At 43.1% G+C, this 23658-nt stretch overlaps 1 protein-coding gene across 3 annotated transcripts in view; it reads right to left on the reverse strand.

The window, feature by feature from the left end:
- PELI1 (pellino E3 ubiquitin protein ligase 1) overlaps positions 1-18040 on the reverse strand; it is a 44610-nt gene extending 26570 nt beyond the window's left edge. The window contains exons 1-3 of one of the 3 annotated variants that reach the window (XM_061356188.1): positions 17910-18016; positions 17210-17261; positions 5991-6155 (exon numbers count right to left, since the gene is read on the reverse strand). In XM_061356188.1, coding sequence (XP_061212172.1) covers positions 5991-6045 — 55 coding nt within the window. In that variant the 5' untranslated portion in view covers positions 6046-6155; positions 17210-17261; positions 17910-18016. Of the gene's footprint in view, positions 1-5990; positions 6156-17209; positions 17262-17909 lie in introns of all 3 variants that reach the window. The other 2 variants (XM_061356189.1, XM_061356190.1) reach the window with 2 other exon arrangements.
- Positions 18041-23658: the final 5618 nt, after the last annotated feature.

Below are 23658 nucleotides of genomic sequence, written 5' to 3' on the forward strand. Positions count from 1 at the left end.
GCAGGGTTGTGTTTAAAACCAGCCATGCTCTCCAGAATTTGTACGGCTTTCTCTCCTCTCAAAGTATGCCACTGAGGAAAGCAAAACCAGACAAAAACCTAGCATATGAAGACAGAATTAATGTTAAATTGGTGGAGTACGGGGATCCTGATGGTCACTGTGGCAGAATGCTTTCAAAGCGTGCACTCAACGCTAGGCAGCGTTAAAATGTTCAGCTGTGAGTTTTATGGACTGCCCTTGCATTTTTAATGATAAGCTGCATCACTGACCCTTAATGAAATGACATTAGCAAGGCAGTTATTTGGCTCTCAGTAATTCTACTAGTGAGGAAAGTACTCCTGAAGACAAAAATATCCATGTTCTTCCTTGATCCAAACTTCAAAGTCTGTGTGAATACAAACCTTCAAGATTTAGCCTAGAAATGTACAAGATTCCTAAAACTGAGGTTTGGGGACATGACTTCAGCGTATTTCTCCTCATCCAATGCATGCTAAACTTCTTTCCCACATAATATTCTCAAGCAAAATAGCTCAATAATTTCTTCTAAAAACCCTACATGCTTAAAGCTGCATCTTGGCTCGACTGGCTCCCTGGAGGTACAGCTCGTATTTCAAAGCTACCTGAAGAAGCCTCAAAGCAAGTGTAGTTCAGTATTCACAGATTGAGCTACATTTGTATTGGCACATGCACAAGAAAAATCTCCATTTCTTTCCCATTTCAGGCATTTCTCTGAGATGCAAAGATAAATGCGAAATTATCTTTAACACTTGCAAACTCACTTCTAGCAATTACCTGGCTTTGCACTTTGTACCTTTATGCAGTGAGGGGCAGGCTTTAAGCAGTAAAGAACTATTCATTTTCTCTCAAAGAAAACTTTTTCCATTCAGGAAATAGGAAACACTTTTGGGGAAATATACTGAAAAGAGCATATAGTCACAGTTCTGACAGCACCAAGACTAAGCAATTTTTAAATAGCACCAGACTATTCAGAACACAGTAGTACTTTACACAGTTTCAAAATCAGTTTCACGTGATTTACAGCATGCACTTATTTATTAACCAAAGTGACTGGTTAATATAATACAGACTTCTATCCTTCTGAATCCTGATAAAGAGGTTAAGAATCTTCCATTTTAACCCACGTTGTGCACTCCCAACACCCTACCAATAGACTACAGTTTGGGTATCTTCAAGTCCACCTCTGGGTACCAGAGAAACCTTAAGTCCTGTTTTTCTAGTATAGCAAAGTAATAATTAAGAATGGAGGAGCTGTTTCACTTGCCCTTTTTTAGTCAGCTTTTCAGTGTAGACTGATTCATTCCAAGAAATCTGGCTCTTCAGAAGTAGGCTTTGCAAGGTTTAGGCGTAGAGCAGCCCTCTCAGGACTGACATTGTTTATGAACATTTTACTCAATTGCTAACAGCTGCTCATCCTGAGCACAGTGGTGCCTCGTTCCACATGCATTCGGGAAGGTTTGTACACGTCCTGCTCGCATTCACTTTGCTGCTTGTCATTAAGTTAATGTCCTGCTTAAGGATGTTTCGCATCACCCATTTGTGGAGCAGAAAAGCAGTACACAAAGGGCAACACACTGCAAAGGGCATGGAGAGTCACAGGCAACCAGCTGGCACGTGTTAAAGAGGTTACTACCCAGACTCAGCAGAGATGTCTGACCACATTCAAGCTCCTGAACCAATGCAAATCCAAAGTACAAAAACACACTTAAGGAAGCCCATACAAGTAATTAACAATACAACAGACATGTTAAATAAACTAAAGAACTACCAGTATGGCAAACTGACACTGAACAACCAGAATGAGTTTATGAAGTGTCAGACGAGTGAAACAAAGGCTGTGAGTCTGTCAAGCTGATCTGCTGAGACAACCAATAGGCAAGTTGCTGCCTTCAGCAGCACGTATTGCCTCCATGCAACTTAGTGGCAGACATTTGGAATTTCGAAAACAAGTTTTCCAAGCATGCTCAGTCTCCCTTCAGCAACTTAGTTGTAGATGTAGCTGTAGAAGTAATATATATTATCCAAACATGAAAGAAAGACTTTCTCTGGCTTTGCAGCCACTGTTGTACTTAAGCACTTCAAAACTCTGAAGCCATTCTGTACTTTCAGCATTTCTCCGATGGAAGTGTGTGAATTACATGTCCCCAAAATAAACTCTGAACTACATAAATAAATACAGCACTGTCACAAGCTCGCCCTCCTCTAGTCTCTCTTTTATAATACTTATCCCTTGTCTGTAAACATGATTGCTAGGACAAAAACATGTGAGGTCAGCAGCACCAAGCAACACTGAAATGCTAGCAATTCTATGGAACATAAACAACACAAGGAGTGCATCAGCTCCAGTAATTTTCTTGGCATTTTCCTTTTAGTAACCACATTCAAGCTGAGGCTTTTTTTACTTATTAGAAAGGGGGCACTTTTAATGCATTTTAATGCAGAGAAAAGAAAGAAAAATAGGCAAATACAAAAAAAAGGTCTTCTAAAAATAGTCTACACTTTAAAACCAATCTGTGACTTAAGCTGGTTAATTTGAAAGTACAGTTTAATAACATGGTGGGAAAGAACTTGTAACATTAGATGCACAGCCATATAATTTTAATTATCTTTAAAAATCTAATGAAGTTACAGTAACTACCTCATATTAGAAATAAGTATTTTTTTTTTAATTACTTGAGAAGGATACAAGCATCACAGCCAAAATACAAGGGCACAAATGTTGACACAAAGCTGCAGTCCTGAAACTCACCCAACAAGAACCGTGAGTTATTGCTCAGCACCTGTGGAGCAAAGCACCACTTCTGGGAATAACTGCATGTTCCCAGTTTTGCAATGAAGAGTTATTTCTTACTGTTTCTGGTATTAAAGCTAAGCATGCTCGTATTTGCTGCACTGGGGTTTGCAGAAGTCCAGCTGTGGGAGTAAGCATGTATTACTTGTTGCAGGTCCTTTTAAGAACAAGATTGAGCTTAACATTGAAGTGTTCAGGAATTCCTGAGCTTCTTTTTATATTCAGACCTGTCTTTTCAGGTCACCCACCCACATTCAGCAAAATGAAAAGGTTAATACAATCACAGTAAATGTAATTTCCATCCTAACATCCTCATGTTACCCATTCTTTATGAAAAGATTTAAATATCAGTGTTTCCCAAAGTTATAGCATGGGGCTTATTCCATAACTTTTGATACAGAAGTCTGCTTAAAATGTAGAATTCTGACAAAAAAAGAAAAAGAAAGGCTGCAATCCCCACTCCCAAAACAATACCACCATAGCTGCACACACTGACACAGCAAGACCTGTCTTTACCTGCAAAAATAAAGGTCCTCAGTACAAAAGTTAAGCAAAAATAGCAGAAGACCTAACACAAAGGGCACCAAAATATTACAAATAACAACTCTCAGTGATGTGGCAGCCAACTGAAATCAAAGCTCTTAAGAAAAGCTTTCTTGTTAATCAGAAGCAATATGGAATCTCTTTCTGACCAGAAATGCACAGAGTAATCTAAACCAGCTCCAGCATACAGACAACCGCATCCTTTGACAAAACTACAGCCTTTCAGATAACTGCTTGCAAACTCAACATGCTACGAAGATGGTTTTACTATGGAACAAATGAAGAATCTCTTAATTAATTTTTTTAAATAAAATTACAAATAAAAATACTCCTCACAGCCTGTAAGTTTAGCCAAGACTGGAACACTGCAACAAGATCCTCTTCTTTAAGTGTCTTTTTAAAGCATGCCAAAGCCATTAGTTAGAAGGATAATCTAAATAAAGTCATTGTTAAAAAAATAAAACTACATCATACCATGCCTGAACAGCCAAAGAACTGGTCAGGGAGGAAGGATTATTTCCTGGCACAGTAATGCAGCAACAGACCGAGTTCTCCCTCTCTTTTTATTATTGTATCAAACCTTTACAATGTTTCACAAAAATAAAACTGAGATTCATAGCTCATCTGTTGAACAGATGATCATTTCTATAGAGCAGCAGGGCTTTGTTTCTAGGCGTACAGTGCAAAAATCAAAGTAAAAACTTACTTAGCAAGGAAAAGAAACTAAAGTCCAGCTTCTGGTTTTGTTCATCTACCGGGTCACCTCGCCAAACCTGATACCTGAGCCTAATTATGCAAGTGCAATTAAGGATTCAACTGCTTTGAAGGCAACTGAATTAACCAGCGTAAGCGAGATCACTATCAGCCTACCTAAGCAAGACTGTACTAGAGCAGATCTGGGCTGGACATGTAATTTAATTCACACTCTGATTTCTGGATAAGCCTCAGACCTTCAGGATAATTACAGTGCAGAGACAATGCTCAGTGTCAGTTATAGCATTTAAGTTGTGTACTGTTTGTCTGAAGAGATGAAGCACTCAAATGTGAAGTTACCTTCCAGCTTCTCAAGCCATCAGCTTCAACTTCAACAATGTTCCACAACTCTTAAGGAATGACACTCTTAGTGAGAGGTTTTTTGCAAGTATTTTGGCTTATACACAAGTATTTGAGCACTCAAGTTCTCTCTGACCCACCATTTTTCATTAGATAGAAACTTCTTCCTAACAGATGAGACTCCCAAGTTGATAAAACAAACCTCTAACAGCTATACTATTATTAAAGCTCTAGACCACGCTGTACTATCTGTTGAGCTTCACCTTGAAATGCACTTGCAGAGTTAAGGAATTCTGAAATAAGAATTCACTGATGATAGAAACTTGACAGAAAATTGAGAGGCACAGTGGAATACATAGCTGATCAGAAGCTGAAATAAATATGCAGCACAAATTCAAGTCAGCAAGCTCACATGAAATAAATAATGAAGTGGTGTCTTCTACATTTATAATGTTTCAGGCTGTTAACCACCAATACTGACTGCTCATAGCCAATTTTAGGTCTTTGGCAGTTGAAACAAAAATAGCAGCCATTGACGTACTGATACCTTTGATCATGAAAAACATTATTATGATTAGCATCTCACGCCTATTTGCTCCAATCCCCTGAGATGTAAAATAAAACTGTAAACATTTTCAAAGTTATATGCCAAAAGACTTCTCACTATTAATCACACCCATTATACTTGAGGTTGCATTCTCCATTTCACTAGCATTAACTTGGTATGAAAACTGGCCCAAGCAAGGAAAAGTTGATGCTCTCACACCACCACATTACTACCTTGGTACAAGCAATAGCAAGGAGAAAGCAGCTGTTGTCCTCAAACCAGAGGGCTAAGGAAAAAGAACAAGACACAGATACATTCACAGACAAAGTTATGGAAAGCAATGCAAGAATTTTAAGCCTACCACAGGAGAAAGGTATATAGTCAGTCTAATGACAAACTTAAGACACAGCTCCCTGAACCTGTTGGAAAACTCCTTGTTTCTCTGAAGTTAGTGAGAAAAGTCAGCTTATGGAAAAACTCTGGCAGGTCTGGAGCAAAGAAGGGTACGGTGCTGCACAACTCAGATCTGGGGTGGGAGTTACGTGTATTCACAGCCCAGGGAGATGGGAGGGAGAAGTCATTGCTCTCAGCAGGCAGTAATAACTGGGAAACAACCTTCAGTAGAAATCCAGCATTAGGGCATGAGAAAGTACAATTTGGTACAGCTTAGGAGGCCTCTCTCTAATATAATTATCTGTAGTTTTATAACAGCTGAGAGTGGTTGCTGTACAGAGATGCTGTCCAATGACCAACCTAAAGCATTCTCTTTCCACTTTACAAAGGACATTGTTTAGAGAACAAATACTGTTACAGACAGTAACAGCAAGACAATACTAACAGCTTGTATTGTTCTACACTCGTACTTCTAGGAAGTAAACTCAATCAAAATCTTGAAGAGGTAAATAAAAGGTCTATTTTAAGGGAATTCTAGAATGAGTCACTGAATTTTCTCCAGAAATTTTTCATCTAGAGAAGGAAGTTCATGTGCAAGTAGAAAAATGTATTCTTTAAGAGCAACTGCGTAGTGGGGAAACTCACCGTGTCCAAGAACCGCGAGACTGTAACCGCACTTCCACTTGGATTTACGATACATAATCAAAAGCCACACTTGCAGAGGGAAAATGACCTGTTGATGATGGTGGCTGTCAACAATGGGTTCAGATCAGTTAGTTGCTAGTGCAGACAGGACAACATTTTTCAACACTGCGAGAGAAAGTCAGAGTGAGACCATATGGTTAAGCCCCATCCACATTAGCACCAAGCAGCTAGCATCAGCAATTGGGAACTGTCAGCTGCGAGAGGAGTGGTGAGAAGTATACCTGTTGCTCACAGCCACTGTAAATGGTTTTGTAGAGGTTTATCAATGTTCATTCTACATCTACTGGAATAAATGCACTTTGAGAAAATGCAAACAGGTAATTGCACACAGCATGTCCTTGTGTCCAATCAGTAATCCTAGTGCAGAGCAACTCAAGTACTTAGTTGTTTAAAGTATTCAAGGGATTCAGATACCAGTTGGTTTCAGCATGCTCAAGAACGTGTTCTGGAATTATACTGGGTAAGTTTTACATTTGCAGAAGATTGACAGTTACAGGTAAGCACTAGACAAGTACTGTCAGCAGATACCCCAGCTGTATGCTACGCAAGACCATGCAAAATAAAGGGATGAGATAGCTGGCTTTAACTGCAAGCTACTTTGAGTAGAGGGAGCAGGACCAGATGATCCCCAGAGATCCCTTCCAAAACAAATTCTTATGATCATTGACAAACCTGGCCACTAATGCAGAGGCACGAGCTTTGCATGCAGAGACTGAAGCACTGAATCACACAGCTATTATTTATCACCTACTCTCACAACCTGCAGGAATGCCTGCACTTAGTTGTTATCACTAACAGAGCAGGAGCACATCCTGTAGTTAAACAATTTTAAGACAGCATAAAATACCCCTGCAAAAGCAGCAGTCCTGCCTGCCACCCTGCATTTAGATGTAAGGTTTCTGCACAATCACAGTATCAACAGATTCACGCCCCAGTCTGTTCCTCAGCTGGATTTACCTCATTCCACACATGCATTTGAACATAGGCCAGGAACAGAGAGCTGGAACCACCTTTCCCATATTAGACTTCGTATTCATTTCCAGAAAAAGAGCAAAATTATGTATTTTTAAATGCATGGACTAATCAATAGTGAGATGTTAGAATCTGTTCCTGAGCAGTACTTAAAAGCTGTGCTTAATCTTGAAGAACAAGGGAACATAGCTACTCCTATTCTTTGGAGCTAATTCTGTTTTCTTTACAGTCACTCTTCTATTCAACTTACTTTGTCCCTATACGTAACAAAAGCTACATTCATCAGCAAAACACAGCTTAGTACAGCAATAATCTTATTAGCATGCATACTGAGTTAATACCAAACTTATATGAAGGATATTTGAAAATTAAGCTTGAAAACAAGCACAGTAACAGCAATAAACTAAAAATTTCAAATTCTGACTCAATTACACGCAACATTATTCTGCCTTCATCAGGTTCAGTAATTTCCAGTACATTTCTCCATAGGACTATTTTCTAGTACTTTTTGCTATGCTTAAGGGTCTAAGACTTGGGACAAACAGACAAGAGGAAGGCAAGCACCATTAGTCTACTCACTTTTGCAGCATGATGTAGCACCAGTTCTTATGAGAAACATTACCAAGATAAAAATGACCAAAACACTTTTAGGAGGCAAAAATGAGGCACAGTTTGTCTGCTAACATTAATGCAAGTTACTTCCATAACCAGTTGCTACAATAAAAAGTGGGGTATACATTAACACATGTTAGGGACTCTTCTACCAATAATTGTTCAAAATCAATCATTTGGTTACACACTGGGAAAGCACCTTCTAGCACTGTAGAAACTGAATAAGGCCTCGACAGAGGTTCCAAAAAATGTGTGCCAAGTTGGAAGGGAGGCAGGTGGAGGACAGAAAATGGGGTCTCTGAAGACTGTGAGATGGTATCTGAAGATTGTCAAAGCTGAGGTGATGCTTCTGAAGACTGATCACCACCCTTATGGAGTAAAGTCTGAACTATAAATTATGGCTGAGGACTAGACAACTAAAGACAGACTTAAAAACACACTCAAGCCTTTGGCATAAGAGCTAGGCAGAAGAAAAACTGCTGAGTGCCATGGTTAAGCTTACAGTGAAGACCAACTAGGAATTCCCACTTACTTCAATTACAATAGTAACTATTAATATGGAGTGTAGAACTCCTTGTTATTTTAAGTGCCTGTATCAAGAGACACCTCTCTTCCCCACTTAGATACATGTCTTTGAAGAGCTGAGTGACTTTAGGGACACTAGCAGAAGGTAAAGTTGCTAAGCAGAAACCAGAACAGGCTATACCTTAATAGAAGGAAGCTCAAGCAGGAGCAAAAGAGGCAAAGGGGGAAAACCCAGGCTCCACTGAGTGCCATGCTGCCCCACACCAGCACAATGAAGGGGAATCCTGCTCCACTCTGAGGGCTGTGAGCCACCTGGGCAGAAGCCATACTTATGCACAGCTACTTGGCCCTGAGGGTTGAAAATAAAAGATGAACAGCCAAAATACAAGGCCAACAGACACAGCTGTCAGGCAGCATCAGCAGACCTGCAGCTTTATGAACACTGCAGCCCATGCTGGCTGGCTGGCTGTTTCACACTATACCCTATCCTTTCCCTCAGCTATTTCCTCCCTTTCTTTGTCCACCTACCACAGCTCCTATTTGTGCTGTTTCTCACCCCTATCTCTTCCCTTTTTTGTCTCTACAGAGTCCAAGGTCTTAAAAGCAGACTTCAATTCATACAGCCTCCAAGCACTGCAAAATTAAAGTGGGCAATTTTCGGTATGTTTAGTTCATTGTAACATTAATTTCCCATCTCAGCTTTTTATCAAATTGCAGTTTCTTGAAAGACACTCTATGGACTACTACTACCCGTAGTCACAGTAGACCAGTCAGTATTAAAGACAAGAGTTCACAAATAATGTAGTGTGCTGATGTAGCTTCTATAAGCGGAGAGTTTGGCCACTGCAGAGACGTCTGATCTACAGCTCTCACTCACATAAACAGTCTGCAGCCACACAAATAAAGACTGTCAAGATCCTTCCCCAGATTCCTGCAGGGAAAAGAAATTAAAACGATAGCAGATTGGATGGAACAGTTCTAAGAAAAATCAATAATGGTAGCTGTAAAATCTAAAATTAACGTAAGTGTGGTTTTGATGCTTTCAGTACAAACAGTACATTAAATTTGGCATAAGCCCAATGGAACATGAAGTTCTTGTGGACAATGTCTGCCAAGAGCTAGAAATATAGCACTTAAGTCTTTAAAGAACAAACAGAGAGGCTCAGACCATTTCTACTTTATGCATCTGAAGAAAAAAAAATTAAATCAAGGTGATCTTTCTGAGGGAACATTTGTATTAAATCTAATTGGTGTGCTTTGTGCAATACTGAACTGAGTGAATGCCAACTGGCAGAGAATCAGTATTTGTCATTTTATAATCCATCCCACTTGTGACAAAGGTTACAAATAACCTCCCCATATCCCAAATCACTGTGCTTTCCTCCTCAACATCAGGCTTGCGTCTCAAGGTAAATTCTGTACCTGGTCCCTGGTCATGCTGACACTTCTAAACATCTGACACAGGGAAGAATGAACACAGGGAACTCACACTGCACTATCATTTTTTTCACCCACCTTCACATCTTCTGGTACTTCATTAGTTTACATGCCTCAGAGCAGAGCAAGATTTGATTAGTAACTGAATACTAATTCCCATTTCTGTGGCAACCTCCAAACATTAGCAAATTACACATCAACACACCTGTAAGTTTCTAACCTTTATTAAAAATAAGGACAAAAATAAAGCAGAGGAGAGGGGGGCGGACAAGCCTAACATCCATCTGGAGCTTTGGAGACATCATCCATCATCCCAGCACACAAGTTCCTCTCCCCACCACCTCCCACGCACTGAGCTCTTAATTGGACAGGAGACTGTAGTGCACTTGTAGCTTTGTTAGGTTTTCTGCTATTACACATGGGAAAGCTTACACATCGTTCCCCACATCTCCCAGGGATTCAGAAGGGAACACACCCCTAATGTCTTTAAGGCCAGTACAAGTCCTGGAGAGCAAGAGAAGGGAAAACAGGCAGTGTTACACTTCACATCTGCCCAGAGTGAAGTAAGAAACTTCTCATGCCCTCTCTATATGTAAGCCAAGCACTATCTAGATCTTTAAAACTGCTATTTCTTGATGACTAAGGTTTTGAAACATGTAGCAAAACAGCCAGATAAATCTGACTGTTAATCCTCTTCATTAATAGCTATAAAATAGCAGCAGCATGCCTACAATACTTGCTGTTGTGGACACTAAGAGACTGAAAGACACCAGACACTTGCTACCCTTGCTTACTGACAGGATAAATAAGCTCTTCTCCCTACAACCAGTCCCTCTTGGCTTTAAGGTAAAGGTTAATTCTTCCCTCATCTTTTGGATCAGGCTCCTATCTCTGCTGCTGTTTAGACACTGCCAACTTGAACTCACTCCTCCCCAGAGTTACAGTAAGTGAAAGATACCAAGAAATAAGCTTGTAACACTTTCCCTCTAGAGGTAGGAGTTTCTCTTGCTAACTACACGTATCTCAAAACAGTGAAATATGCACAGTTATTTCAATGAGAAAAAAAAATAAATAGTGTATATATAGGCATAAGAATTCAAAAGCAGTTGCTACATCTAAGCCACAAGTGGCTTATAAGCTCCCACATCTTACTACAGCATCCTGGCCTTTCTTAGTAGTGAGGTACAAGGCCCTACTTTGTTTTCACATCTGCTGCTCAGAAAGCCTCAAACAAAGCTAATATACTGGCCACAACACTGATGAAGTTGAGTTCCTCTTACATATATGTATGTGTGTGTGTATAAAAATATATATAATGGTTTAACTCTTTAATAGGTGCAGAGACAGGAGATTGGAGCAGGAAGCAGTCCTTATCTGAAGTGTCAGCACTACCATCACTCTGGTTTCCCATACATGAATAGCCACAAGTTTCCTACACATGAGGAACTCTACGTAGTTTGTCAGAAGATTTTGACATCCTTGGTAGCATGTTATGTTTCCTTTCCTAAACCCAAAATAGAGTACTTGCCCAGCAGAAAGGAGCCAGACACAAGAGAAAGCAGATATCCTACCTGCGATATTAGCTAAGGGTTGAGGCCCCTGTAGTCCCTTTCACTGTAGAACAGATGTTCAAAGTCATCCTCCACTAACCATGAAAACCAGCAGCAATCTAAATACAGCAAATCAAACAGCTACATGCATTTGCTTCTTCCATGTTGTGCATTCCTCAGAGCATTTAAAGTGGCTCAGGGAAAAAGCAAACCAAGCCAAACAAAAAAAAAGTGTATTAGTGGGAAATGGCGGAACTGACATATTTTTAGAATTAGCAGTTTCTCCCAAGAGGTGCATTACAGAAGGAAAATAAGCAACAAGTTCTTTAAAAGGAAGCAAATTACTTTACAGTAATCCTCCATGTGCAGTGCATTTTGGATTTTTCCCTTATCCTCATACCAAATAAATAGTTGAGCTACATGATATGACAAAAGAACCATTACTTGTTTTCCCAGTTGAATCTTGTGTCGAACCATGATTTAGGCAATATTTATTCTTGTAAAAATATTGTGCTGAACTGCAACTGCTTCAGGAAAGTGGAAGGAATATCAAGGTGGCATCAGCCAGAAATCCCAGTATACATATTAACACTTCAGGAAGAGGAGCCTTGAGATTCTTAGGAGGAGTTCCTCAGGGACCACTTAACATTATTTAACATGACTAATTTGTCTTAGGACAAAGAAAATACATATGAAGTACTCAAGTTTGTATGAGTTTAAAACCAAGTCTTTACTAGTTAATGCTGCTTGACCATAAGAAGAAGGAACTGAGAACAGGGAAAGCAAACACTCTGGAACAGATCTGTAACCATCACAGAGGCACGATCCTAACACTAGAAAAGGAGCTACAAATACATAACCTTAAGCCTAATTTTCCTATGAGTTTAATGTTTTCTTAAGGCATCCCAATGGACATGATAGTTAAGGGAGCCATATGTGCAGGCTACACAGACACACTATTTCCCTTACCAAGAGCCCACAGTTCCATGCAGGTACTTTGTGTGCTGCCCCAGCCATTGCTGATCACTTCTTGGGCAAAGATGACCAGCTGGATGAAAGCATTGAAGCTAGATCTAACACGGAGATACCAGTGTGGCTGCCCTGACTCAACGAACAATTCAGACAACATAGATCAACAATATGATGATTGTGAATCAAAGAAATTCTTCATTTTAAGGCTGGTGAGACATTGGAAAGGGTTGCCCAAAGAAACTGTGGATAATCCATCCTTAGAGGCGTTCAAGGCCAGGTTGGATGGGACTTGGAGCAACGTGCTCTAGCAGAAGGTGTCCCTGTCTGTGTCAGGGGGTTAGAACTGTATGACCTTCAAGGTCTCTTCCAACCCAAACCATTCTATCATTCTATGATACAGGTCAAGGGGTTACCATCCTAGAGGACAAGCTGGCAGAAGGGAGGGGGAATCTAACTCAACAGCTGCTACTTTGCAGTTGCACACTACTCCAGATGAACCATCAGACAATTAAAAATAGAAATAGTGCTTCAGAAGCACTGAAGAGGCAAGCAGGACAGGGCAAGATGTTCAAATCAGATCACTAAGTTTGCTCATGCTATGTCTCCAGAAACTCTTTGGAGGCCTTGAGTTCCACTGATGCCAATGGCAGATCTTAACAGTTGCCTTAAGGAAAATAAATCAGTCCCTTTGAATTTGATGTCTATCCCCCCGACTTTGTGCATGAATTAAGGAAAAGAGGTATTCCAGCTCAGAAAAAAGTATCTTTAAACATTTGTAATGAAGTTCAAATGGTTATATAGCTGCAGAAACACTGCATACAAGCAACTGAGTACATCCAGGCAGATGAATCAGTTGGCAATGGAAGAAAAAACTCATTGATGGTGGTCTACTTAAGGACAATTTTGTCTAGGCAGGTTTTTGTGTTTTCTTTATAGCGTTTTTTTTTTTCTCTTTTGTGGTTTTAGTTGGGTTTGTTTGGTTTTCTTTCCCATCTTCAAGTCCTAGCTCAAATAAACTATTCCCCGAAGAATCTCAACCAAGCAACTTGCTTCAATCTCATATCTTGCAAGCATCTACAAAATATTTTTGATACATCCCACTCAAAACCTCAATCAATCCACAGAGCAGCATTCTTTAGTAGCTATTCATATTAGGATCTATCCTAATAATAAAAAAATATTTTCTGTATCACTTCTAGTCTAACTTCAGCTTTTTCTTACTTTCCTTGCTGTTCATTTCCATGCTGTGTACAACAATGAGTTTCAGTCACTACAACAAATGTTACAGACCCACAAATGGAAATGCAGCGTTTAGTGACCAAAGCTTTTCTGCCAAAACCATCACACTGCCTCCCTGAACACTTAATATGTAAACTAACAGGCTGACAAAAGTACTCTATCAGCAAAAAGCTTGTCTACATCTGGGATTTTGATTAACTTTTGCAATTACACGGTGCAATTGCTCCCCTGAACACATACACGCCCACCTTAATATAGCCAGCCCAGCACCTCTCTGGCCCAAGTATCTCTGTACTATTAAAAAAAAATAGCTTTTCCCAAAAGGAACACTCTTCTTCCTTCTAAAAACACATTTATGCAATTAATCTGCTACAAACAGGGTCAGCACAGAAAAACATCTGGTTGACATAGCTGCACAGACAACATCAAGAGGGATCAAAAGTGTTTTGAGCCAGCATAACACATATCCAAAGTCTTCTATAACATACTCTTATTGGTGAACAAGGAAAGTACTGCAATGTGTCAACTGAATGAATCCTCTTCTCAACAGGAATATAATTACAGGACGAGAGTAAGAGGTTTTGACTGCTCCTACTCTGACAACTACCATATACCTTCAATTAGAAGGGTAAAATTATAGGACACTCCCAATCCTGAAACCGCAGCCAGAACTGCAATGCCAGGTTCAGTCCACTCTGCTCTCGAGTAAATGAGATTCAATTACAAAATTCAGCATTTATAGCAGTAAGTACCATGGGTAGCAGTCAAGTCAATATCATTGAATTCATCAGCATGGATTAAGAGACAAGGTTAGCAGATTAACTTTTATTACCTATTCATGAACTGAACCGTGCTCCTGCATGGCAGGGACCGAAGGATACTGTCAATCCTTAACCAAACATTTCCACCCAGTCACCGAGTTCAGTCTGAATCAAACAAGCTGCAGAACAGTTCACACTTGAGCCCACATCCTAAAACACCACCTCTCAACATTTACACCTAGTATGCCAACCAAGAGACATTGGCGGAGCAAGACTGATATTGATAGCCACCTACCTCCAGTACAAAGTGTCAGCAGAGGACAACAGACTTTCCCTGCAGCTTTGCAGTCAACTGTTTCACATCCATTCATGACTACAGGGTTATTCCAGAAAGGTGATTTTGAACAGCTAGCAACATTTGGTGCTCCAAATCACATGACACAGGTCAGCAATAGAAGTCTACAACACAGGGCTCACCTAGGTATCCCATAAGCTGTGCAAATTGACTTGTGCAAAGCACCTCTTCCTACTTGAAACAAGATCTCCTTTTCAATCACTAGAAATACAGAATACTTGGAAAAGAACATATTCATAGTTCAAGGCTGTAATTTTTCTGCAAACCAAGTTATTGTCAATAGATTTACTGCTTTTAGGAAAATACTGCAACAGCACAGAGCTTGCCTTTCTTTTAGTTGCAGGATGAGTTCTAGCATGCCAAAGAGCTTTTGTCTTACCTGGATTTTGAACATATTGATGCAAACATTTTAAACAAGAAACACAATTACTTGTGAATATTAATTGCCATATCCACTGCAAAACATTAAGGCCATAAAGAACGCACCACAATGCCCCAGCTACACACTGGAGAGCCTACAGCACCACAGGGAGAGGGAGATCCATCCCAGTCTGCCTATGGGCCTCCTGAGAGGCACAGAGCCACTGAAGCTTTGCCCAGCTGACATGATTTGCACTTCATGGGATCAGAGCTAAGCTGCTATTTTACCTTCTTCCACATGAATCTTTCCATCCAGGCAGACTAACTAGGCCTGGTTAGGGATGCAGTATTAATTTCATGAGAACTGGGGGACTATAGTAGGGGTATGAGATTTACTGATGCATCCTGTTAACCTCTAGATTGAAAGGAAACAGCAGATCAGATGGAAACACACTTTTTCCACTGAAACTCAGCAGCATTTAGCTGCACTCGACCTACTTCCTACACCATCTCTTTGCTGTCACTTCCTTTGACAGTTTGTCAGCATGCCTTTGAATCTGGAGATTAAGGAATGAACGTCTGGGAAGCGAAAGAGCTAGGCTTTTTCCTCTTGATGTACAGTCAAAACTTTTACAGTAGAACCAGCCAGCCACACAGTGACCAGCTAGCAACAAGTACCTCCAATTACTGGCATCCTGCAGGAATTCCTAATCAACTGTGTAATTTCGCTTACAAGTATGCACTTAAATGTGACTGATTTCTCATGAAACACCCTCATTCTTCCTTTTTTAGCTCAGGGCATAGATTAGCATCTACAAACAGCTTTGGGTTTTCTGTTTTCCTGTATTCCAGAGTTCCTGTCTGAGAAGACATTTTATATCAAGATATACTACCAATTAGTTCCTTCCAAATGAATAAGTGTCTTAAATACCACTGGCTCCAAGCAGATGATGCTTTATTTTGCCTCTGCAAACACAATCGCTAACCATAAATCCTGAAGTGAAAGGATCCTGTTTTCCATGCCTGCTTTCTTAATAGAAACCAGCACTGACACCAAAGTACAAAACAGTTAGAGCAGGCAGACTTTATACTAATATGTAAGTTCTGCTTTAACTGAAATACTAGTAATTACTTAAAATCTTAATTTCCAAGATGAACACCTAAGGTGTTGAGAAATACTGTGTTTAGTAAGAACAGAAACATGCACACTTCACAAGACTACACTCAGCATAACATAGGTGCTCCTACAAGTTTAATTCATTTGAAATGGAAGACGTTTAAGCTTAAGGTAGCTGCCTATATACAAGCAAAACGCATTCCTAAAGCTTCCTGCCAGGCCATTCATACGTCTTCAAAAGACTTAGGACACTTAATCTCACACAGCACTAAACGGGTCTATTTTTCTAACTACGAGTGCTCCATTTTCTACAAACAGGGGGTTTTCTTGTGGGGAAGCAGGCCAGGGAGAGGAGAGGAGCAAGTGTCCCGTGCAGACGCCTGAACTACATTACTCACTTCAAAACTGTCGGCCCAAAACATTACAAAGCCACACGGACCGCACGACAACACATCTGGGTAGCCTGTTCAAGCTGAAGCTTTCATCTCCAACTAACCTACTGGCACAAAAAGCAACAGGAGATGTATCACCAACAGGTCATCTGGCCGTTGCTTTGTAACAAAAAAAACCCCACGAAAAGCTGCTGAACAGAAACCGGAAACAGCCTCCCCCCCCCCCCCAACCCGGCTCTCCCCAACGCGTGTTCAAAATGGAAAATATAAACCCGTCGTTCTCCTAACGCACAGCCGCCAGCTCTAGCTGAAATGCTTTGTAATTTTACTTGCCGAGTGGTGTTTTCACGGCAGGGGAGCCCCAGCAAACACGAATGGGTGGCCTTTAAAAGGCCAGAAACGAGAGAGCGGTACAGCTAGGCTGCTTTTTGCTTGCATGTATTCTAGAAACTGCATTCTGCAGGGGTGAAGTAGCTGCAGGTTTTGAGGGGGTAGTTAAAACAAAAACAAAGGGGAAAAGAAAACCAGCCCAGCTTGCGGTATAAAAACACAGCGATTGCTTTAAATATCCTCTTTAAGAGACAAGAAATATTCAGCTGAAAACACAACTGCTCCTCCTCTCCCCCAGCCTTTTAAAACCCCCTTTTCCACGGCTGTTAGAGGCAGAAATGCTCCCCTTCTACCAGCTCCTCCTGAAACTGCGTTATTTAACTATTTGGGGGGAAAAAAGGCAAAAAGAGTGAAAACAAAAACCCGACCAAAGTTGCGCTGGATGCCAGGGTGCTCACAAAAGAGCCGAGCCTGAAGATCTGAAAGAAACATTCCAAATCCCTCCAGAAGCTTAAAATTAAAAAGGACACAACTTACCTACCAGCTATCTGGATTCCTCCGGAGTGAAACAACATCAAATTCGTGCGAACTAGGGGATAAAAAATAAAGAAGGAAGCTCTCCCACCACGATTTTGTAGGGTAACAACAGCAAAACAAAATCCCCCTTTGTTTTGTTTTCACCCGCCTGCGTGCAGCTCCCATTGAGCGCTCCGGCACAGGGGGCTGCGATAAATGGAGCCTGGACTGGGGCGGGGGGGACTCATTCCCCACCGAAAACAAATATATCGCCCCCACCGCCCCCAAAACCCACCCCCGAGCCCGGCAAAGCCGCGGAGCGCGAACACTGAGCGAGTTCTGGGTCTGTTTTCCTTTCAAAGTGGTGCTCTTCCCGAGGGCAGGCGGCTCGGCAGCCGCTCCATGACAAAGAGCTTCCCCAGCACATCCAGCCCCGGAGCGGGGCTCGGCCAACTCCGGGTGTGTGGGACGGGAAAAAGGACCAAGAAAAAAAGGGGGGAAATAAAAAATAAAAGAAAAAAAGATAACAAACTCCCCAAACCCCGGATAAAAAAAAAAATAAATAGAGAATTAAGGTAACGACCGTAACAAAAAGGCAGCCCCGCCGAGGCGCAGCACAAAGCGGCAGAGAAGGAGGGTGAAGGGGGGGTAGCAACCCGAGGAAGCGGCCCCCAACCCGCCCTCACGATACGGGCTCTATCGCGACAGGCGCGATACTCACCCTCGGGAGGAAGGAAGCTGGAGAAAGAGGCACCCCACGCCAGCAGCAGCAAATCCCTAGGGGAGGCCCGGAGCAAGGGGGAAAGGAAAGGGGCAGCCTCAGCCTCCGTCCACCGTCTCCTCACAGCCGCGCGAACGACGATAGCTCCGGTTGGGCGAGAGGAAAGGCAACCAACCTCCGCAGCGCTCCCCGCAGCCCCTGCGGGCTCCGGCGGGCCGGTGTGGCGAGCGATAGGCCGGGAAGCAGCGGCTGCAGCTGCCGGGAAGCGGCTGAAGAGAACACCCGATCGACGCCGGCTCCGCGCCTCCTCCCTCCCGCTGCTGCCGCCTCGCCTCACCGCGCCACCCGCCCTCTGGATGGACAACCGCTGCGCGCCCGCGCATCCCACCGGCGGGGGCGGAGCCACGCACGGCGCGGTGCCACGCCCCCCGGCCCGCGGCATGACGGGAGTTGTAGTTCCGCGGCCGCCAGAGTCTCTGCAATGCTTGTGTGTGTATACAGGCGGGTACGTGTGTATGTGTGCGTATGTATGTGTGTACACGTGTGTGTATATGTGTATATGTGTGTCTATGACTGTCTATATATGTATAATATGTGTGTATACGTGGAAACATAGACTCATAGAATGGTTTGGGTCGGAAGGGACCTTAAAGCTCATCCAGTTCCAAACTCCTGCCATGGGCAGGAACACCTTCCACTAGATCAGGCTGCTCCAAGCCCTGTCCAACCTCGCCTTGAACACTGCCAGGGATGGGGCAGCCACAGGCTCCCTGGGCACCCTGTACCAGCACCTCAGCACCCTCACAGGGAAGAATTTACTCCTAATGTCTAATCTCAATCTCCCCTATTTCAGTTTAAAGCTGTTCCCCCTTTGTCCTGTCACACGTATGCCCGTGTACAAAGTCTCTCTCCAGATTTCTTGTAGTCCATTTAGACACTGGAAACTGCTCTAAGGTCTTCTCTTCTCCAGGCTGAACAACCCCAGCTCTCTCAGCCTATCTCCAGAGCAGAGCTGCTCCAGCCCTCAGAGCATCTCTATGGCTTTCTCTGGACTTGCTCAAGCAGATCCATGTCCCTCTTGTGTTGGGCTCCCCAGAGCTGGATGCAGGATTGCAAAGGGAGGATCTCATGAGAGTGGAGTGGAGAGGGAGAATCTTCTCTCTTGACCTGCTGCTCATGCTGCTGGGAATGCAGCCCAGGACACGGTTGGTTTCTGGGCTGCAAGCGCACACTGACAGGTCATGTTGAGCTTCACATCAACCAACACAGAGGTTCTTCTCCTTAGGGATGTTCTCCACTTAGTCTCCTCCCAGCCTGTATTTGTGCTTGGGATTACCCGGACCCAGATGCAGGACCTTTATGAACCTTGTTGAACTTCATGAGATTTGCATGGGCCCACCTGTACACACACATATGTATGCATCTATGTGTGTGTATGTGTGTATATATATGTGCATGTATGTATATATGCATGTGCATATATTTGTGTATATATGTATGCACATGCATACACTTATCCATAAATATGTGTGTGTGTATATATAATACATGCATGTATATATGCACATATCACATCTGTGGTGGGCTCACAGGGATTCCTGCCAACAGTGAGCCCAGCCCCAGCAGGCAAAACCCAAACCATAACCTCCCAGTACCCTGAACGTGGCTTGGCCACGCAAGGAGCTGGGTACCACTGGGGCTGCGGGGCTGCAGCACATCCTGGGACAGGGATGCAGTGAACACTCTCCCTTCCTCTATTATAAGTTGGCTTTCCAAACACCTGTGCACATTCATGGACCTCAGTCCTGGCCTTCTGGTAGGGTGGAACACTGGGGCAATATACTGAGGATAGATGGCAGGGCAGTGGTCCCCACCTGTGGGGATCCAGGGCCAGCAGCCACAGCTACACGTGTTTAAAGCTTGGGAGCCTCACATTCCTTGGAGAATTTGAATGAGGGACTGATGGATGCTTTACAGATACAACAAACCCCTCAAAATTCTTTGTTACAGAAATGTTTCTGCATGAGCAAACCTCCCCATTTCCGCAAACCAAAGCCTCCTGCTTTTTAATAACACAAAGAAACACACTTGCTGGGAGCCAGGGGTGATGCTCAAAGGCTGTTACACAGGCTCAGGACTGAATATGAACTGAATGGAGCGGCTTATGTCTGGTGTGCAAGCCTGAGACCACTCGGGCTCACACTCAGTGCTGCTTTGTGGATTTTTAGCCTCATTTCTTTGCCAGAGTGAAATGAGTAATCCTGGGTGTTACAGGCTGTGGTGTGCTGCCCTGATCCTGTCTTGCTCTATGTGTGCTTAAATAAATATATAAAACCAGGAGCAAGGCAGGGAGATTGCTCCATTTCATAGGCTGCTCTGGCAGTACCGATGATGATGACTGTTGTAGTGGTTCTTCAAGAGCATTTGCTTGAATAAAATATCTTCTTGTAATAGACACCTTGAAATGCTAGTGCAGCTGAAAGACCCTTCTAGCAATGGAAGAAGGAGCAAATTAACTTAAACAGGGGAAGTTTAGATTGGATATAAGAAAGAAGTTCTTTACTGTGAGGGTGGTGAGGCACTGGAATGGGTTGCCCAGGGAAGTTGTGAATGCTCCATCCCTGGCAGTGTTCAAGGCCTGGTTGGACAGACCCTTGGGTGACATGGTTTAGTGTGAGGTGATGATCTTTAAGGACGATGGATGATCTTTAAGGTCCTTTCCAACTCAAACTGTTCTATGATTCTATGATTCTATATGACTCTTTTCTGTTCTCCATAGCTCAATGGAAATCACAACCTGGCTGTGACCTTCAAATTTATTTTTGTTTTCTTGTACTTAGTGACAAACAAATGAACTGATTTTTTCAGGAAAAAGGGTCTTTTGCCACTGCATCTCTCAGAAAACAACATTGTCCTGCCCTAGCATAACACACAAAGTGATAGAATCATAGAATGGTTTGGGTTGGAAAGGACCTTAAAGATCATCCAGTTCCAGCCCCCTGCCATGTGCAGGGCCGCAAGTTAATGGGCATGCTTCTGTGGCTGTCGCCCTGAGAGCTACGGAGGAGTTAGTAAAGGTTAGAGATAGTGGTGCCAAGCTGTGTAAGCACAGCTATACTCATCCTTAAACCAAGTTTCATTGGCCTGGGATTTTTAAAGAGAGATTAAGAGATATAACTTGCAGCTCCCAGATTAGAAGAACAAAAGGGTCAGGGTGATCATCCCTGCTGACCTCTGGTGCACAACCCGGGCATCCCCAAAATAGCTTTTGCCTCAAAGGCGGTTTTTCTTTTAAAGAAGCATTGACACCTGAGATTTAAATAGCCCGGGTGGTAAATCCACCCCCTCTTTTAGTGACTGCTGCAAACAAAGCCCAGTGTTAAAACCGAGCTCTCCATGGAGTGTTTATTGATTTGCCGTTGGATTTGCTGTGGCTTTGTTCTCACACTCGGCAGCCCATTATCTCTGCTTTATTTCCAACCTAGGTATTTATAGCCCTCTGATCGAGGTATCCTTTAATCCCCTCTTTTCTGAGCTACCAATACCAGCATCCCCTAATCCTTTGCTACAGGGCAAGTCATACCCTCATCCTTGAGCAGGAGGAGCGCAACCCGCATCTCCTCATAGCTGGATGTGTTGCTTCCCACGGGATTTGGCCATGAGGGAGTAAGGAGCATGCGTGCAGGCACATGGGAGCTGGGTGGCAGATGATGGCAGCAAGAAGGTATGGTGGAGAAGCTCCTGGCTTGGGTGATCCCCAGCACCAAAAGCCCTCTGGGTTCCACCTGGAAAGAAGCCACATCTCCCAGGGTCCAGCTGTTTCCTTCCCCAGGATGGAGGGGGGGAAACCTGGGGGAGATGGGATGGGAAAGAAGGTGAGGTTTAGGTGGAAAGCCACCTCATTCATGGACACACATCACGCTGGGATGTGCCTGGTGCTGCCTGACCCCTGTGTGTTGCCGTACGTGCTCGGAGCTTTGCGTGTAATGAATCACTTGCCACACGTGTGATGTAACATGACAGTGTTAATAGATCTCATTATTATCCAATTTACTAGGGGAAACTGAGGTGTGGAGAGGTGAATATTACGCCTGGGGCGTACTGAGGCTAGATTGCTAGACCTCATGCTGCTGTCCCATGCTTGCTTTACTAAGCCATATTGGAATTAGATGCAGCTAGCAGAAGCACCCAAAGAGGATACTGAAGAAAGCCCGGGGGCAGAGAATGAGCTCAGCATTCACCGTACAAAGCTTAGCCCCTATCATTCATGTCCTGACACAGCAAAGAGTCCCTCTTGCCGTGTTGAATGAGGTCCTGTTCAGCTCCCAAGAGATACTCCATCCGCTATACCCTTCTGTAGTAGCTGATGGGCTTATCCCTTTGACCCTTGGGAGGGTCTTTCCTGATTTTACTCAGCCATGCCACCATGAGAAGCCTCAGAAGCCAAGGAACAGATGAGGGATTTCCATTATTCCAGCATCTCTGCTGCCCTGGGGACGAGACACTGGCTCCAGGGGTGCTGCAGCTGAGCATGACCCTGACCCATGATAATATCTACAGCATCCACAGCGGGGCCAGGGCCAGTGTCCCATTGCGGACCATCTTTTATTTAACTCTTAATTAGCACCTTTGTACTCAATAGCCTTTGGCTTCCAGGAAAGTGATGAAATTACCATGCCTCTAAGCATTCAAAAACCATGTAGATGAGGCCTTCAGTGACATGGCTTAGTGGTGGTCTTGGCCTTCCTGGGCTAATGGTTGGACTTGATGATCTTAAAGGTCTTTTCCATTCTAGTCGATTCTATGATTCTATAATGGACTTCTGCTTTATGAATTGGTCCAATCCCTTCTTAAGTCTGTGCAAGCATTTATCCTTGCAACCGCCTGGCTTAGCCCCGCTCACAGCTCCTTTTCTGATCTCCATCCTGCCTCAGGGTTCATTTCTTTCTCAAACACAGTTCAGAGGAAGCTCCAGAGACAAATCATCATTACAAAGCATTCCTCTTGTAGGAGGAACAGTTTTCAAAAAGCTTTTCTTTCCCCACTTTAAAAAACACAAGAGAGGAAACAGCTGAGTTTAGTGGCTGCTTTTGGTATTTCCTTATATTTAACACATGCCTCTTGCTATGGAAAAAGAGCCACCACCACTTGGGGCTTACAGTCTTCTGTGACATGCCCAGAGGTCTGGAGAAGCTGGTGCTAAAACCTGGACTTCATAACGCAGCTAGCTGCCAGCAGCAAGCCTTGGGGCTGGTTTTCCCTCTGATCCTGACACATTCCCCTGTCCCATAAGCTTGTACCACTCCATGGTGAGACAGCAGGGAGCTGAAGCATTAAAGACTCATTTACTGGGGGAGCCAAGCTGGCCTGAGGTAACCCAGCACCATGGATAATTGATTGGAGAAGGAAGGGTGGGTACATGGAGCATCGTCTCTGCTGATCCATCTCATTTCAGACCGTTTTCCCCCTCCCAGAACTGAAACATGGAGCTGCTGCCCAACGAAGTGGAGCTCTGAAATCATCTTTGATATTTAAACAACTATTTTCTGTTTTCTGACAGCCACAGTTCCAGCATTTGTGTTGAACAGGCTTTCTGAGCCAGACATAAAATAAATGGACACATGGTCCCCTCTAATGTTCCCATCAGAACACGTATGGTCCTGTGATCTCACTGCAGCGATGAAGAAGTCGTAAAGGCTCTTAGCCAGGTTTCTGTGCTGCTCTAAGCTGCATATGGCCCCAACTGCAA

Source organism: Neopsephotus bourkii, unplaced genomic scaffold, assembly GCF_033783945.1.
Source record: "Neopsephotus bourkii isolate Nb327-2 ecotype Australia unplaced genomic scaffold, CSIRO-AGI_Nbou_v1 NB_845, whole genome shotgun sequence".
Taxonomy (NCBI): Eukaryota; Metazoa; Chordata; class Aves; order Psittaciformes; family Psittacidae; genus Neopsephotus; species Neopsephotus bourkii.